Source organism: Triticum aestivum, chromosome 6D (assembly GCF_018294505.1).
Source record: "Triticum aestivum cultivar Chinese Spring chromosome 6D, IWGSC CS RefSeq v2.1, whole genome shotgun sequence".
Classification (NCBI taxonomy): Eukaryota; Viridiplantae; Streptophyta; class Magnoliopsida; order Poales; family Poaceae; genus Triticum; species Triticum aestivum.
The window spans coordinates 420,372,322-420,384,594 of record NC_057811.1 but is presented as its reverse complement, the minus strand read 5'-3'; the positions used below and the strand labels follow the sequence as shown (position 1 = coordinate 420,384,594).

Here is a 12,273-nt window from a genome sequence, read left to right as displayed (position 1 = left end):
TGTTCACGATCAGAGGAGATAAATATGTGATGAACGATCTGAACATATAATCTTCCACCAAGTAAACCAACTAGCATCAACTACAAGATGTAATCAACACTACTAGCACCCCTAGGTACCAATCTGAGGTTTGATACAAAGATTGAAAGTAAGGTAAGAACTAGGGTTTGGAGATGAGATGGTGCTGATGAAGATGTTGATGGAGATGAATCCTACCACGATGAGAGGAGCGTTGGTGATGATGATAGCTTCGATCCCCCCTGGAGGTATGGATCAGTATTGCCCTAGGTCACCTGTGTTATATATACCTCTTGTAAGCCGCCGCATGGGATAAGTTGATTAGTTGTAAATCCCCGGTATTTGTAACCTCCCCTGATATGGTGAAGATTTGCTGGCTGGCGCCCGTGGTTTTTTCCCCTTCGTGTTGGAGGGGTTTTCCACGTTAAATCGCGTGTCCCCTGCTTGTTTTCGTTCTTCCTCGTGTTGATTTGTCTGTCGTATCTCTAACACGGAGAGCAAAAGTGATCCACCTCTGGTTCCCCCTCGAGATGGCGGCAGCTGGTCCCAAAAGTCTTCTTTCTATTTTTTTTCTAGGGTAAATGGCTTCATATAGCTGAAGATGAACGTCGGGGGACCTCTGTGGGCCCATGGAGAGTCCTCTCTGGTATCTTTTTCTTTCAGTATTTTTTATATATTTCAAAGTAAATCTCCGTAAATTTCAAAGTAATTTGGAGCTCCGAAGAATAGCTTTCTCTGTTGTAGCTTTTTTAGGCTCAGAATTCCAGCTGCCAACAATCTCCCTCTTGTGATATAACTTACAATTTAAGAGAGAAAAGGCATTAGAATTGCATCATAAAGTGAACTCTAAAAAAATATAAATAACAGTAAGAAAACATGATGCAAAGTGGACGTATCAACTCTCCCAAGTTTAGACTTCGCTTGCCCTCAAGCAAATACCAAATTCGATAAACATGACCACAAGTTTAGAGAGAGAGAGAGAGGTGCCGATAAAAGAAAACGGACAGGCAGCATCATATTTATAAGCATCATTATAATAGCTATTATTCATTCATAATACTTGTAATGATCAAGTACCAACCTATTCACAAGCCAAGGTATAGACAATAAACTCTTTTGGGAACTAAAAAACTATGTTTTCAGCCATTCAAGCAATTACAATTCATCGTACTTTCCAGGAGAGTCTATGTAAGAGCTTTTTATTTGGCAAACTTCACATGCTCAACTATCATATAGTCTTCCAATGATTGCTGGTACTCAAAGCATGTTTTCAGAGCAAACATGTTTCCATCGAGCACATAGGAAGATGGGGGTTTAGTAGGTTACCGCCCAACTAAATTTCAACGGAGGTTCGGATTAGTCCATATGCTTTGTTCGCACTTTTTGGTTGACCTTTTGTCCGGTGCACATTCATCTTCCCATGCGCATTTAGGACACCTTGACCCGTCGTTCTACATTTTTAGGTATTGAAAGTTGTACAAGACCACTGTGGTCATTTCTTCACTAGCCCTCCTATGTCTACACCACATAAAGCTCAAAATGATGTCACACCTTCATATGTTAAAGGCGATCTACCGATGCTAGGCGGCAACCGTTTGTTCGTTATTACTCGTGTGATCGGCGAAGCAAGTCAAAATTGCATACAAGAGCTCAAGCGTTTGGTGAGGAAAAGGCCATGGGCCCACATCTTGTACACACTTGATTTTTCTACGCTTGGGGTTGTCTCGCACGGAAATAGAAGGAGAAAATGCTTCACAACTAGCGTGGCTGATGGCGTGGCGGGGATGAAACGAAACAAAATGGACGATGGAGGTCGATGTATCAATGTGTGTTAATGAGTCCCTTTATTTTGGTATCTATCTATCTCCTTGATTTAATAACATGTATTGTCATGCCGAGCATCATGTTGACCGGTTTTACTGATTGTACGTAATCTAATATTAGTATGTATGTATGCAGAATCAAGCATTACTCTTGAGTTTTCGTGATCCGTTAGTCCGAGATATTAGATCACTGTGTGGCATTATTATCATCATCATCATTATCATCATTATTTTTTGTTATAATTATCATCATCGTCATCAATATCATTATTATTATTAGTAGTAGTAGTAGTTGTTGTTGTTGTTGTTGTTGTTGTTGTTGTTGTTGTTGTTGCGGTGAGTTTGGAATAAAATTCTATATTGCGATAGTTGCAAGCTCGGTTGTTTGTAGCTGATATATTAATTGGCCATGGCACACATATCAATCTAATAAGAGAAGCCTCAGATAGTAGACCATTTATAGTTGTACAGGGCGGAGGTTTACTAAATCTATACATCTTGATGACTGATTTAAAAATTATGTACATCCACATACATGGATGGCAATAATTTCAATAGTTCTATTGGACTTCTTTTTACACTAAATAAGAAAAATTTACCCATTCTTTTTCTTTACTAGGCATACAACGTAGCTCATACATGTGATCACGCCCACCATGTCTAGAGGCTCATAATAAGTACTAAGCCAATCAATCATGGTATTAGATAATACATGGAGCTAAAGTTTAAATGGGAAGTTTGATGCCATTTATGCATGATAGTTATATATATAATTCTATGTGCTATCATATATATTGTTACCAGAACTAGCATGCAACGACTAGTTCGTTGTATGTAAGGATGTAACGTCAGATTGACACGTTGTTCTTACTTTACGCCTGAACTTGGGTAAATACATTGATGTATTTTGTTTTTCAAGTGTAGGTTCATGTTTTGGTATTTTGCTTTTCAAGTGTAGGTCGGTTCTCTTTTCTTAACATGGTTTCTCACTAGTTTTTTTGGTATGTACAAACATCTACTTGAAGGTTTAACTATTGTTATTTATTTACATACAATTATGACATTTCTTAGGGGTTGTGATGTGTTTAGGTATAACCATCAAGATCTAACGCCAATGATCTCATCAATAACGAGGTGGTTCGATTAGGTATGTATGAAAATCTAGCTGTGAAAATCTATTGGCTACCTATATATCAATTACAATAGTAGTCCACTAAATTAATGACAAGTCGTTTTTAGTTTTATGAGTTTTTTAGCTATCATTTTTCCCTAGGGTGGTTTTAGTATCTATCTCCTAAAACACTAAACTCCCTCGAAACAGAGCCTCCTCGTGTGTCGTGAGTTTTGAAGGCAGGTGGGCCTTTGCTGGTGCATGTGGGCTAGACGGGTTGGGCTAGTTGCCTACGACGTGTGACTTGCATTTGGTGTCTTCCATGAAACAACAATCCAGCTACATATAGCACTTCGTCTATTGGTTCACGGATCTATAAAGAAGGTAAACTCCACCACCAAATCAAGAATGACTACCCATGCCCAGCATGAAACAAACCAAACTAGGAATAAAGTTCAGTTGAGAAACAAGAAGAGTCACACACACACACGCGCGCGCGCGTGCACTATTTGATTATTTACTCTACTATTTTTCTAGTGTTTTCTTTTTCCTACTTTTTTTTTCATGAATAATTGTTAACCAACATGAACGTATGTGTAAACACACACTTTTAATGAAAAAAACACGAACATTACTTTAAAATACATGACGCTTTTAAAATACCATGAATACTTTTATATTTTGTAAACTTTTTTAAATATATGCACACTTCTGTGTAAATAGATGAATATTTTATTAAAAAATGTTTGATAATGCTTGATTACTTTTCAAAAATACATATAAATGATTTTTAACTACATAGACAATTTTGAAAGCGTGGACACTTTTTACAATTCATAAACACTTATTTAATTTTTATGGACATTAAAAAAATATGCAAATATATTTTAAGTTATGTGAATACTTTTTAAAATATCATGACCATATTTCAAATTCACTAAAATACATGAAAAAATATTTCTAAGTATATGTGAATAATTTTCAAAATATCATGAAAGTTATCAGAAATACCTTGAAATTACCTAAACATTTATTTATTTTTTAGGAAAAAATGAAATAAACAATCTACACAAAAACGAAAAAAAATATTGGTTAACCTATGCTAATGGGCCGGCTCAATATATAAGGTAGCGGGGGGTAGTGCTATTGGACACTCTAATCGTCATATAGCAGTCCTTGCGCTGCTGTGTGCGTTGCTGGAGGCGTGCTTTGCTCTATGGTTAGCACATGTGTGAATGTCCAAACTTAAAAAATGTGTGAATTTCCCATAAAAGGCATGTCATGTGTAATTAACGATGTCTTCTCCTCACGTCTAAACTCTTCCTTCAGTCAAAACAAAGGACAACATCGCAGCAAAGAAAAACATCACTCATAACATAACTAAAGTCTGTAACCCACCGACCAGCCATGGTCCTGGTGCGACCACGGGAAAATATGGTCCTATGTACAAAGAACGATGCGGCAAAGCGCGCGACATGCTCTAGTTAAAATACTAAGCTACTTAGATTTAGAGCCTCACGGTGTCTTGAGGGTTGTGGGAGACACTACGGCCTCCGTGTGTAATGGAGTGTGCCGATGGCCCAGCCGTTTTTCTCGTTTCGAAAGGTATGGCTTAGATTTTTTTTTCCTTGTTTTCTGTGTTTTTACCAGTTTTAAGTTTTTCCCTTATTTTCTTTTTTTCGTTTGTTCTTCCTTCCTTTCATATTATTATTTTTCTTTATTTTCTGTATTTTCACCTGTTTTAGTAGTTTTTTTTTGTTTTTCTATTTCTGTTGTTTGTTTTTTCTTCTCTTTTTATTTCTAAAAATTATTTTTCACATGTTAATTCATAAATCCTCTATTCTTAAATAGCTACAACCCATTACCTATTTTTTCTCTTTATGCAACAATACCACATCATAAAGCCATGCATGTAGTCATAAGTTACTTTTTTCATTACTCTCTTCATGCAAAGCATACCACCTCATGCATGACTTTCCAGAGAATTAAGTCATGTAAGAAATTTTATATTCTTTTTTGCATTAACTTTAGTCTTCTAACAATTAGCCATATATCTTTTTAACAAGGTTTCTGTAGCAACGCACGGGCTCATCTAGTATTTATTAAAGTCGTAATATTTAAGAAAACCTATGAAAAAAATTAAAGCAACGCACGGGCATATATCTTTAGTAACATGTAAGTCAATAAATTTTTTAAAATTTAGAACACTTTTTCAAATTTGTAAACATTATTTGAAATCCACAGAAAAAAAAATTAAATTCATGATTTTTTTTCTCAACGCATTTCACATTGGTAGGTTAGCAATTGGGGGGGGGGGGGGGCAGAAAAAAATGGGTAAGAGAGCGAGTGGAGTTAGGGTGGGCTGACCTATGTGAACATTATGACAGCAATTCCATTGTTTCAACATAGAATAAGAGCTCCCAAGGGCTCACATAACCACCACCGGCGGATACTAGGGTTGAACCTAACAACCACACATTTAAGAAATCCACTTTTCTCTCGGAACAAATATCATCTTCAACAATAATCCAACACGATATGCGAGTGACAAAAAAGAATACTCCATAAAATCAATAAAATCCAAGCCAACATAGATAAAATCAGAACGCAACAGCCAACCGTAATAATCTGCTAGAGAAAAGAGTTAATCCACAAACGAATGAAAAACAGTGCGACGAAGCACGCCGCATGTTTGCCTCTAGTGGTATAGAAGATGTTCACAAACGGGTGGTCCCCATCAAACTTCGACAAACTGAATAAAAGTACATAAAATCGAGATCTCAGAATTTAGTAGAGGTTCCATTTATTTATTTTACTTGGGAGAGTGGAAGGCGACTAGAGTTCCACGGGCTCTGTTGGTATCAGCTCGCAGTATCCAAAACAAATATATACCCTAAAAAATCCATCCAGAAGATATATAGAAGAAACGACATGGAAAAATGTTGTAGCATGTCAGAAGAAACATTCAGAACTTCATATATCATCCGCAATACACTATTTCAAGTCTGAGTATACCTGCAAACATGCTGTGGTAGCAAAATTAATTAATCATCCATAACGACCGACATTCCGTTCACCGCCCGACAACATTACTGTTAGTGTCATACCGCAAATCCACTGATACATAGCACAACAGGTAGAATACCATTCGATTGTTCTGCTAAAGCCTACAACATACAGAATCTAGCTTCACTGCTAAGTAGTAGCACCACAATGGCAGTCAATAGAGTGACCTCGTTCCAGAATGAGATAAACTACTAGAGGTAAGAACTAAGAACTAACGCACCCTTCCCATATGCAAATGAGTAGCAAAACTTCCTAGTCGTTGCCCCGAATAGGGTATCAAATATACAGCGGTAACCTAACATACGGAACATAGTTCTAGCGAGACACCGAAACGCCGATTATACCATAGGGTTTGGACCCTGATTAAGGGCATAGGATTTCCCTGCACCAAGACAGTTCAGCCCAACAGTTTGCCACCTTCAGAGAACTTGGGGGAGAGGCAGATAGATAGTACATGTAACCTTAGTGTCTTGTTGCATTTATCACAGCTTTGCTCAAACCGAGGGGAAGAACTTGTTGAGGTTGAACGGCAGGGAGTAGAACTCCTCGCTCCTTGTGTCAGTCCGGTACGACCGGAACTTGTCCCACCAGTGGTATCCGCGGTCTTTCCTGACAGCGCCGTCATGCCTGTGTAGCGTGTTGTCCAGCACGTATGCAACAATGCCACCAACGAAAGCCTTGGACGAGAACAGCACATTCACCATGTCGTTGAACTGTGGAAGTTAAGATGAAACAAACGGTCAGTACCAGTTCACATAGAAAGCAAGCGTGATCGATTGCACTGTTACGTACCCATCTTGCACGCGTGTGTACAGGGCCGAATCCTGCGACGGACGTGTACTCGTTGAAGTACTGTGGAACTGAAAAGCCCATGAACACTGAGAACCCAAGGATGAACTTAGTCCTGAAGCTATTGAGATTGCAGAACTGAAGGAAGCCAAGCCCAGCAGAACCTGTTAACAGATTAAACCAGAGCTTCTATCAGAATTCAAATCTTTCTCTCATATGTACTCCTTCGATCCAAAATAAGTGGCGTAGTTTTTTTGCAGTTTAAATGAAAATCGCAATGAGTGATCTGAAGCTTTTCACCTACCAACGTATGCAAAGAAGACGCAGTAGAGGGCTGCAAAGATGGGTGCAGGTATTGATGCAAAGACAGCTCCAAATTTTCCTGGGAAGACACAGGCCATTGTTCTAGGTCAGAGCTAAGTTAACTGCAAATTGAAATGTCAACCAGCTCCAAATATATGTTATTGTGCTAAGCATTATAAGCAACATTACAATGGTAACAGGTAGTAAAATACATAAGTGAAAAGGCACATCATCGCACTTCACATTTCCACGGTTTCCACACAACATACACAGAAGCTCTTCTAATCAAGCATGAGACGTGCATCGGTACAGCCCAGACACTAGAAGCAAAATAACAAGCTATAGAACTGCACCAAATAAACAGCCTACGAAATACAATGATGCAACATATGACATAAGCAGGTCAATTTGGGAGTTACTAAATTAAGTACAAAATCTGAGTAAATATGCTACCTATACTGAACTACAAAATAATCAAATACCAGATTCATAGGAAGCAAACTTACCAAGGATAGAGAAGAATATCATAAAACCAGCTGATATTTGCACTACTCTTCGGCTACCAACACGTGTCAAGGCTAGCAACCCAGCATTTTCACTGCAAAGAAGCATAATGGTTGCATGACATCGATACGAATAGTGGTTGATGCATCAAATGGAAATAAAGTGCATTCCTAGGTAGAAGTATAAATTATATGATGCTTACATCGATACAGAAGATCCATTTCCAGTTCCAAATAACCCATCCAGAAGGATACCAACACCCTGTAGCAAGAAGAGTTGCATACGCATCGAGTGAGTTCAAAGTTGGAGATTGATCTGGTCAAGCTTGACATGTGGCGGATGCAAAGTTAGCACATACCTGCCAGCCAATACCACGGCTAAGTACAGAGGGTGGGAGAGGTGTGGCACTTGCAAATCTTGAAACAGCAATGAAGGAACCAGTAGACTACAAACATAGAAGTTAGGAGACTGATTATTTCATCATTTAAGAAGATCAAGTGAGTACAAATAGAGGGTGGAAATCTGGTACTCCTAAGAGAGAGAGAGAGAGAGAGGGGGGGGGGGGGGGTCGAACCTCCACCAGAGCAACAAATGATGCAGCCATCATGGCAAAAGCTTCGCCAGCATCAAAAGTTGGAGCACCCCACTGGAAGGGATATGGTACTCTTATCCTGTCATTATAGTAGAAGAAACGGAGACATTCGTGTTACTAAACAGCAAGAATTGTGCAAATGGAACAAGCATATCTTCAGAAAAACACAACAATACCAGGGGGCACCACCAATTAGTCCAGACCGGTCAGTGCGGCAATGAAATTGGGTCTTTGGTGATACATTCCTGTAAGCTCCTCCAACCGTCAGCAGATATGCATACAGCCACACTAAGGGAATAGTGAATAGAACAGCAAACCGGTCGAAGATAGACTTCATCATATGTATAGTATGGGGCAGGTACTGAAAAAATGGAAGCGCATGGGCGCGTAAAAATGCAGCTGGAGCACATAGTTATGCTGGGTAACAAAAGGTTAAAAAGATTTAGTGCATAAGAATTGTGTCGAACCATTGCGAATATCACCAGGAGGATCAGTTCAGGCAGACCAATTTCAACACATTTAGCAACCTGTGTATTTGTTGTTCAAACGTAAGTATGTATGATTAAACAAGTATCGAGTAGAAACACAATGCTCAGATCTTACCGATGGGAAACCCAGCTCATACAGTCCAAAGCCAACTAGCGCTATCAAAGGAGCAGCTGATAGTGGACTGAGATATCTGAAACAAAATCAGTATATTCATGAGATTGAAAGTTAAGCACGCCATTCCTGCTAGAACACTTTTGTCTTTGGTGCCTCTGAAACAGCAATTGAGTTGAGACATAACAATTACGCATTGTTCATCTTCCTACCTGGCAACATTACGCCAAAGGCCACTGAAGCCAACTATGATCTGTAGTGCAGAAGCAACGATCAGAGCACCTTGTGTTCCACGCATGATTTTGAGGAATTTCTTCAAAAACAAAATCCAGGTGATTCATCAGTCTACATGTAGGAAAAGATTACTGGGAAGCAAGTAAAATTATCCTTATTTTCAACATACAGTGTGTGGATCAGGTTCGTTCGTGTAGCGTCCTGCAAGTATGATCGAAATGGTGGGTAGAACAAAGGTGTAAGATCCACCAATCACTGCAGGCAATCGGGTACCAAAGAAACTCTGTAGAAGGGTGTTGATTCCGGCCACAAATAGCAATGTCTGGATAACAACTGCCTTGTCCTCCTAACAAAGTTAGAAACACAATTAGTCATCAATCGACGGATTGATTCTCAAAAAGAAAAAACAATCGACAGATTCAGTCCAAAGCAACAGAACTTGGTAAACTGGTGTAGCCTTACATTGTTTCCTCCCATTTGTGGAACAAGTGCAGTAGGTATGATAACAGTAGTTCCCAGCATGACCAGATAATGCTGAAAGCCAAGGAGAATGGCCTCCGCTGCATTATGTAAAATTTCATAGTCAAAATTTCAGAACTAAGTTTCTCACTGAGCACATACAAGTTAAACAGAATATAGTGGAAGTGTATAGATAAAACTATTTCTATAGCGAAATTATCCTGCTTTCTATAGACATACTTCGCAAGGCTAGCAAAAAGATGAAGTTAATGGAAGCAAAATATATGGTGTTGATCAACCTTTGAAGAAATGCATACAAAAATACAATTTGCCAACATGAGCACATCATCCAATCAATATTCTGAAGAAAAATGACTTCTTGTTCATCATTTCTCCATGCAGAGCATTCAACCTTACAAATTCTCCCATATAAACATTATGTGTCTTTGAAGTCGGGAGTTATGAGCAAGAATTCAAGACAGGAAGACATAAAAGGATTGTAAGTAACAAAGATGCCACCCTCCTGCTGCGTACAGAACTCCGGTAAGGAAGGGTACGCATTAAATGCGTAAAGAAAGATTAGGATAACAAAAGTGTGATTCTCATTATTTACAGTGTCAGCCTTACATGTGGATTTGACTCGGTTCAGACAGAGACAAGGGACTCAGAACCAAACAAGAATTCGCTCTCCTACAAGATGGATCATATTTATTACTGGTACTATTTTTACTGCAGCGCCCATGCACATTGCATTAACCAAAACAAAGCTGCTTGGGAACAAGCTCTCTAAAACAGACAAAGAATGCATGATAACACACAAGGTAGAAAAATGGAAATGAAAAACCCCTGCCAAGTAACTGGAGAATCAATGCAGCTGAAAGTGACAAAGATGGGTGGACATGGACCTCCGGTTTGGAACCACCTACCGACACGGTCAGTGCCTAGGATGCATGCACTGGATGCGCAGCACGGAACACGCCAACTAATTATAGAAGATAGATTGGCAACAATATATAGTAACAAAAACGAACCCCCGGTGCACGCGGTGAAGCTCAAACAAGTCAACGCGTGAGTTGATATGAAACCAAAGATGATTTACTACCCTACAAAATCGCAAATATAGCACCAGATTTCGTGGAAACTCGTAAGAATCGAAGTCACAATCGAGTTGACGCTGACACAAGTCTAAGGAGACGGCGAAGCTGGGTCGCAGATTCAGAAACCAGTCTGCGACTTGAGCATCAAAGGTGGTAATAACACCAAAAAAATCCATCCGACAATCATGCAAATTCCTTCTCTGTTGAATGTCGAGTACTAGCATCAGCACGGGTCAAACCTTTGCAGCGGCATCAGTTATTAGTAGATAGATAAACTAAACTAGGAGGATATTCAACGGGGCAACTCATTAAAGCGCATTAATAAACTACCAGGGGAACAAAACGGAAAAGGCGGCCTGCTTTTTATTTTGGAATATCCGCCGGGAAGCAAAGCTCAGGCAGATAGATCTGGCGGCGGTTCCTCGCCGCGCAGCAAGCTGGAGCGAGGCGAGGCATCCAGGAGCCCATCCACCAACCACCGAGGCCACGAACACGAACCCACCACCCCCGAAAACGACGGGAGCAACGGCAAAGTTCGTTATACGCGACCAGCAAGCAGCCCGTCGCCATCGCAGCCGGAAAACCCAGCCCCGAGAAGAGAAACCCCGAAACGGACGCCCAAAAAAACCGCCGCCGCCAGAACCGCCGGCGACGGACGGACGAAAGGGGGAGCGTGTGAGGGAGAGGAAGGGAGGGAGCGGGAGCACTCACGCCACGGTGGTGGACTCGTGATGCAGTAGGATACCCCGGGCAGCTGGTCCTTCACGGGGTGCGGCGCCAGATCATCCTGCTTCTGTCCCCCGCCGCCGCCTACTCCCCCACCTCCGGCCATCTCGCGCCCCTCCCGTCCGCCTTCCTCAGATCACGCTCCTCCCGAGCTCTCCCTCCCTCGCTCAAACCAGAGCCACAATGCAGCCCGTGGAGCCGCCGCGGAGTGGTAGTGAGGAGTGGGGGAGTGGCGTGGTAGCGGTACAGCGGCTTCCACTGGTGGCGGTATGGAATGGGATGGTAGTAGTACCACTCCCAGGACGCTACCGCTAGCGTGTGGTGCTGGTGGTGGGTCGGAAGCGCAGAAGCGGTCAAAAAAGCGATTCAGCACGGCGCGCTGCGCTGCGGTGCAGAGGGAGGTGGCAGGCAGGGCAGGAGGAAGCGGTTGTTTTGTTCTGCCCCGCGTCGTCACCCTCTCTGGCTCTCTGCTCTGCCTTGGGTTTGGTTTGCGGGGCGAGCGGTTCACGGCACCGCGTTCGCACGCCGACGCAGCGGTCCAAAACCGCATTTACGCCCGGCCTTGTCCTGCGCGTGCGGCCCCTTGCGCCCCACCGCGAATCTCCCCTGTAGCTACTTGTATCCCACTGTGCCCTTCTGTACTCCTCTTCTCTCTCCCCCCCCTGCTCGTTCTCGGCGCGGCACGGAGCGGGGGCGATGCTTCTGAGTGGTTGGTTTCTCCGTTGGGAGTTGGCAGTGAAATCGGGCGTGTTTTTGGAGTTTACGGTAGATAGATAGATACTCCGTTGGGAGTAGACGGATTGATTTGGACATTATCTATCGCATTTGGCCTCCATTTCCTCGCCCGGGTTTTGTGGTCGGCGACGTGCCCGGAAACGTGATTCCATCATGAATTGCGCGTGAAGAAAGGGCCGTGCCTGCCCTGCTAGTCCTACCGCCACAGTGGTTTAC

General features: G+C 41.7%; 1 protein-coding gene across 1 annotated transcript; it reads right to left on the bottom strand.

Moving 5' to 3' along the window:
- Positions 1-5,964: 5,964 nt before the first annotated feature.
- On the bottom strand, positions 5,965-11,716 carry LOC123145517 (nucleobase-ascorbate transporter 6). The gene is made up of 14 exons (XM_044564944.1): positions 11,308-11,716; positions 9,503-9,600; positions 9,210-9,386; positions 9,019-9,119; positions 8,810-8,885; positions 8,674-8,733; positions 8,383-8,567; positions 8,189-8,285; positions 7,973-8,059; positions 7,817-7,875; positions 7,617-7,708; positions 7,112-7,189; positions 6,811-6,971; positions 5,965-6,731 (listed from the first exon to the last, which is right to left on the bottom strand). Exons 1-14 carry the CDS (start codon positions 11,426-11,428, stop codon positions 6,513-6,515), a joined length of 1,611 nt encoding a protein of 536 aa, XP_044420879.1. The 5' UTR covers positions 11,429-11,716; the 3' UTR covers positions 5,965-6,512.
- Positions 11,717-12,273: the final 557 nt, after the last annotated feature.

Coding starts and splice junctions, on each gene's coding strand:
- LOC123145517 (XM_044564944.1), bottom strand. CDS start 11,428: ATGGCCGGAGGTGGGGGAGTAGGCGGCGGCGGGGGACAGAAGCAGGAT. Junction 8,734..8,809: donor ATGAGCTGGGTTTCCCATCG/GTAAGATCTGAG, acceptor ACAAATACACAG/GTTGCTAAATGTGTTGAAAT. Junction 8,060..8,188: donor CATTTGTTGCTCTGGTGGAG/GTTCGACCCCCC, acceptor CTATGTTTGTAG/TCTACTGGTTCCTTCATTGC.